The 6,000-nt window shown below is 43.0% G+C and overlaps 1 protein-coding gene across 1 annotated transcript in view; it reads right to left on the minus strand.

Annotated features, from left to right (window-relative positions):
• Positions 1-1,703, minus strand: part of LOC139292764 (E3 ubiquitin-protein ligase SH3RF3-like) — an 85,789-nt gene extending 84,086 nt beyond the window's left edge. Inside the window, exon 1 of the mRNA XM_070915138.1 lies at positions 1,290-1,703. Within this exon, the coding sequence (XP_070771239.1) occupies positions 1,290-1,703 (414 nt within the window). The remainder of the gene's footprint in view (positions 1-1,289) is intronic.
• Positions 1,704-6,000: the final 4,297 nt, after the last annotated feature.

The raw sequence follows: 6,000 nt of genomic DNA on the forward strand, positions 1-6,000 counted from the left end.
AACAAGTAAGAAAACGCTGTCAGTGAGGTGAGGTCATGACTATTGTTTCTTCAGCAAAGCATTTTTTTTAAACTTCACATAAACCCAGTGTTTGTTATGTTAATCTGTATTGACACACTCTAAAATGTGAGGAGCTGCTTGCATTTCTCTGTTTGATATGATCGTGTATTGAATATTTGAGGATTTCTTGGCTGCTGGTCAGACAAAATAAAGATTTTGGACATTTCATAGAATATGTTGATGTTAGTCAGGTGCCTGTCTGTTAGGTTACTCAACACTTAGTTTGACATAACATAGATAAAAATGACTTCATGCACTGAAAAACCATTAGATAGGTGACTGTTAATTAATCAAAAATAAGTAATTGCAGCCCTAGATTTTGTACTTCACCATACTGAAGCTTCTGGGAAATATCAGTGAAAGTAGGTATTTCTATCTCAACATGTCTGACAATACAGCCACGAAACAATGCATTGGATGCACTGCATAGCAAGTAAACAATTCCCTTCCTATTGAGCTTGGGTTACGAAACCTCAGCTGCCGCAGCCTGTGGGCAACTGGGCTTCACCAGAAGGACTATGTATCACAGACAGGTGACCCTTTCAGTCTGTCTCCACAGTATATCTCTCCTCCTCTCTCGCGCACTCTGATCAGTTTAATTATAGCCTACCTCAGTGGCATCACAGGAAAGACACCCTCATTATGATACCAGAAGTAGGGTCACATCAGGGAATATCACAGACACAAGTGACAACAATAGACAACAACATGCATCAGTCAAAGATGTGTCACCAGTAACAGATATGAGAAAACCACAGCGATGATTTCTTATTCTCTCTTTATATGCTCCATAACTTGGACTGTGCTGCCAAGTTTTTTTGCTCATCCTTGTTACCAAACAATCTATGCTGCTATCAGTCCCATTGAATATTCAGAGCATAGTCTATGAATTTGCAATCTACATAACCATACAGCAGCTGGGTCTCTGTGCAGACAGCATGCTGAACACACTGTTCCCCGCTTCCAGCGAACATGAGAGATAAACAGGGGGGAATTCGTCTGTACAATTGTTCCCAAAATCTTCTTCCACCAAATCCGGCTGGTACACTGGGCAGCAGCGTACAGCGGGAACCAGTCTTAAAGTTATTGTGTTTGGTGTGTGTCGAATTGAAAAGGAGCTCCTGACTATTCGCAAAATGTTTAAGACGTATTTTAGGAAGTGTGTGTTTTTGTGAATACACAACGATTCATAACTGGCACATATCGTGGATGTTGGGAAAGTAACCAACCTTAACGGGGGAGCTCCTGATGGCCACGGGCAGCTCTCTGATCGCACTGCCCGGGGGAGAAGCGGATATCCCGGCTGCGTACCCCTGCAGCGAGCCCCCGGCCAGGGACTGCCTCCCGCCTGCTCCTACTCCTCCTCCGCTCCCTCGCTGGGGCCGCTGCTTGATACCGTCCAGGAGGCGAACCAGGAGGATGTTAGCCGGCAGGTCGTCCACCCCGCAGTCCACCAGGATGCGGCACTCCGGGCAGCGGAGCTCGTTCCGCGAGCTGACAATGTTTTCCAGGCAGCGGCGGCAGAAGGTGTGCTGGCACGGCAGCACCTTGGCCGTAGTGTCCAGGCGCTCCAGGCACACCGAGCACTCCAGCAGATCCAGCAGCGACGAAGACTCGTCCATGTCGGCGGAGAGGGTGAGCATCTGGGCTTCAGTGTGCGTTGGGACGCCGCGGCGACTGGTTCGTGTACCGTAGAAATGAACCGGGGCCACAGATCATTCTGGGAGGCGGACCCGGCGGGAAGCAGCCAACGGACGCCCCGCGACAAAGTCCCCGCTCGCCCAGTGTTGTGAATGTTCTCCGCTGTTCTGTACCTCTCTCTGTCTCCCTCAACGTGTTTCTGTTCTCTCTCTCTGTCTCTCTCTCCCTGTCTCTCTCTCTCTGTCTCCCTCAACGTGTTTCTGTCTCTCTCTCCCTGTCTCTCTCTCTCTGTCTCTCCCACCTCCTCTCCTCTCTCCAGCAGCTGTGCAGAAAGCGGTGAGGTCACGCTCTCATCATCATCATCCGCGCGCCGATCAGAATTGCTGCGCGCGCTCACGCACCAGGGACAGATTGATACAGACTGGGAGAGAGAGAGAGAGAGAGAGAGAGAGACGCTCAGCTACACTAGCAGCCAGGTTTCTCTCTCCTCACACCTTCACACAGTCTGCTTAATGAAGAAACACGCGGCTGGTGTCACACCTTTCTATCAAACCTGAGAGGTTGTTGAAAGGTTTTCTGTCAGCTGCGCACAAAGACAAGCTAATGTAGTGCACCCAGAAACTCCTCAGCTATGGCATTATGCAGTATTTCGAAAGGCTATATGAAGACGGCGTTTTTGAGAGATGTCACCAAAGTTTGAGCAACACAGAATATTGATGTTTGTGCTTTAGACATAGCTACCAAACAGGTTGTTTTACGCTTGTTTAAACACCAGATCAGTTTATGTGGCGTCTCACCTTGTGACACCCACCTGACATCCTTTTCATTACCTCAGTCACTACTTCCAGCAGGAGGACGAGGCTTTTGGGGAAAAGTGGTTTCTGGCGACGCGTGGTGGCCATCAGCTGATCTTACTTTGTTTCTTCTAGTTTGAACAATTGAAATCTCACAAAAAAAGTTATGACTATTTTTTTTTTACTGAAAATCTTCAGTAAAGTCCCATTATATAGACTATAAAGACTACAAGACACACCAGTGGCTTTCCTTTATTAATGATAAACAAACGGTAGACAAAATGTCACAAAGAAATATATAATTATTCTTGTAGGCTACCTGAAGGGATTATTGTAGTCAAGTGAAACCTCATCAGGGACAGAGTAATATGTGATAGGAATATTATTGGATATTGGATTCATTTTTATGTGTTGTAACTCTCAGATACAATATTAGCAGCCAGGTACTGTATTTATCATGACAGATAGATAATGTCTTTATAGATAACATGCAGGATGTTAAAAGATAAGATAAGATAAAGGTAAAAACCGCAGCATTTCCACTGAGTCATTCCTTGAGGATAAATACTGACATGTGCTACGTGATGGACACAACACACTTAGAAGTGTTTGTGTGTGTGTGTGTGTGTGTGTTGTTTCTCAGCCATGACTGCAGGCTTGCTTTGCCTGTCCACCTGTTCAGACCTGCTCTGCTCTCACATTGAGCCCTAGAGCGGTAGGGGGTGATTGAGCCAAATGTGTGTGTATGTGTGTGTGTGCGCGTGTGTTTGTCCCTGTGCGTGTGTGAGTGTGTATGTGTGACACAGTGACGCCTTCCTGGGTGAGGGGTGGGCCCACTATTTACCACCCACGACGAAAAGCAGAGGACGGATTGCTTAGGCATACAATGAGAAAGAGGGAGGGTGTGTGTGTGTGCGTGTGTGTGTGCGCAGTGTGCGACCCACAACATTTACATTGATTCGTCAGATACTGTTGTATACTGCAATTCATCTCACAACGAAGTACCTAAGTCACAGTATTGCAAAGGTTTTGTTATTTTATTTTATAATGATAATATTGTGCTAGTAACACATGCACATTCTGTATGTAAATACTAACAGAGACTGAATGATGGTTCAGACAATGACAAGGAATAGTTTAACATAATATAATGAAATCCGGCTAAGTAATTGTACTGAATTGAGACTGAAGCGCTAGCTAATTTACTCCTACAGTCCTTGTATATGGTCATAGGTGGTATAAGCTACACAAATAAAAGCAGCACAAATTGAATCTTTGATAGAAATGCAAAATAACAGTTCATAGTAGGAACCTCTACTCATAATTGGAAGAAAACAAACTTCTCAAGTGAAGGTCAAGACTTCTGCACCAATAATGGAGTCATTTGGAAGATTTTTTGCACTTTTTCAGCTCAGCTGTGAGACCAAGCTCCCCTTTTCACTTCATCTACAGAGACCTGCCATTTCTTATAGGTCTGCTTGTATCCCCTTGGCTGCAGAACATTGCAATGCTACAGCAATTCTGCCACTAAGAACGTGTGTGTGTTGTTGTTGTCAAGAGCTGATTTTGAATGCCTCTCTAGCGCAGCGGCCCACAAGTGCTGGCAACAAGCCCAAACTCATGGTGTCTCTCTCTCCCTTTATCATACTCACTCATGTCTCATGCCCAGTGTGTTTCATCTGCTTAATACAATTCTCCACAGCCAATGATTCAGCATTAGAGGGGAACTACAGGGAGAAGCGAACAAAAAATGATTATTGGATGAAAATCCCCTCAATCCATTTAAGCAGCATAGTCAGGGCTCCCTATGGGCCGCACTGCTGTCAATAACAGACAAAAGGTGGATGGTGTTTTTATAATAGACATACCAATTAGGGAACTGGTTACCAGCATTTTGGAGATACAAGGGTTAAACAGCTCTGTGAGATGTCACTAAGACTAGACAAAGAGATTTGACCAATGATGCTACATGTAATTAATGCGCATGCTGTAATGTTGCACATGTAAAGGCTGTCATGATCCAGTATCGTAATGATGCATTTACACACACTGTTATGTACATTTTTTCATACATTTCATCCATATAATTGTATCTCTACATGAGACATTCAAGTGTTGGAATGGTCAGTTTTATTATATTTAAAACAGCATGTCCATGACCTGGTTTTGCAAGCTCCGATTGGCACATTATGGCAGTTGTTTTTCTTCCTATAGGTGTAGAAGGTCAGTGAGTGGTGCCCAGTTTTCATAAGGCAAAGTAAATGAATTGGGCTTATGTGCTTCAAATGGGCTTTTAGTGTTTTATGCATGTTATTTTGCTGCAAACTGTATTGCGATGTTTAGTTTTATTGTTGCAATAAACCATAAAAAGTAAATTATATTATTTTGTAATCAAATGTTGTCCTTTGAGAATAAGCTTGAGTTGACTTGACCTGGCACTGCATTCATATTCTATTTCTTCTGGCTATTTTCATCTACATGAAAGCTGCATTGGCTCCTGTATCGTCCTCGTCTTTGTCAGTAATATCAATAATTCTCATTCTTTCCATCATTTCTCTGCAAACACAAGAGTTCGTCCACGGACGGCTCTTCTGGAGAGAGATGAAATCTTGTTTGCCAGAGATGATCAAATATAATGAATATGTATGTGTATGGTTTGTATGTGTGTGTGTATGTATGTGCAGATCTTCTCCACGTACCTATACCATACACCTCTCTCCCATCGACCAATGTCCTTCGCTCATGCAAAAGTAGGTTAGCTGACACGGCAGTTACCATGGCAACCGGCTCTCTGCTTCCTTGTTGAAGAGTAGTTAGAGAATGTGAGTGTGTTCACACAGACTGCGTGCATGGGGATACTAGCAGGGGTACTAACAAGGTCACAGAGTCTGTAGTAACTTCACTTGTACAGCATGTGCGAGTGCTCTTTAAGAAATGGGGGAGAACACTTCAAGTTAAAAAAAAGTACTACCAAGAGAGTAAAATTTCAACTAGGGTTACTCCAAAACATTTGCTCAATATGACATTGTTCTACCTGTGATGTTACGCTTATGATTTATGATATGATATGATATATATAATTTATATTGTTTGTTCAGAGGGAAACATTTAACTGGTTCTAATGTAACATTAAAAAAGACTAAAGATTAAAAATTCTACATGCAGTCTGCAAATATGTTTATATGATCATCATAATCCTGGAATTCAGTGGAGAGTTTTTAATGCCCTATGGTTTAAATGTATATTTTTCCATGGAAGATAACTCACTAAATATTAAATATCAGGAGAAAAATATGAGCTTTTTATTCTATATTGCATTGGTTTCATCCTTGAAAAGAGGTTAGATCATATTTTCAACTCTCAGAGTTCAAGCCTCCTTGGGGCACCTAAAAAGCATGAGGAAGTTTGTTTTTAATGATTTTGCTGCAAATGGAAGTTACCCCAACTTCATCACACCAAGCAGCAAATTAGGCCTCCACTGACTGCTATCTCCTCTGAGCTACAG

The sequence above is a fragment of the Enoplosus armatus genome, chromosome 11, assembly GCF_043641665.1.
Source record: "Enoplosus armatus isolate fEnoArm2 chromosome 11, fEnoArm2.hap1, whole genome shotgun sequence".
Lineage (NCBI taxonomy): Eukaryota > Metazoa > Chordata > Actinopteri > Centrarchiformes > Enoplosidae > Enoplosus > Enoplosus armatus.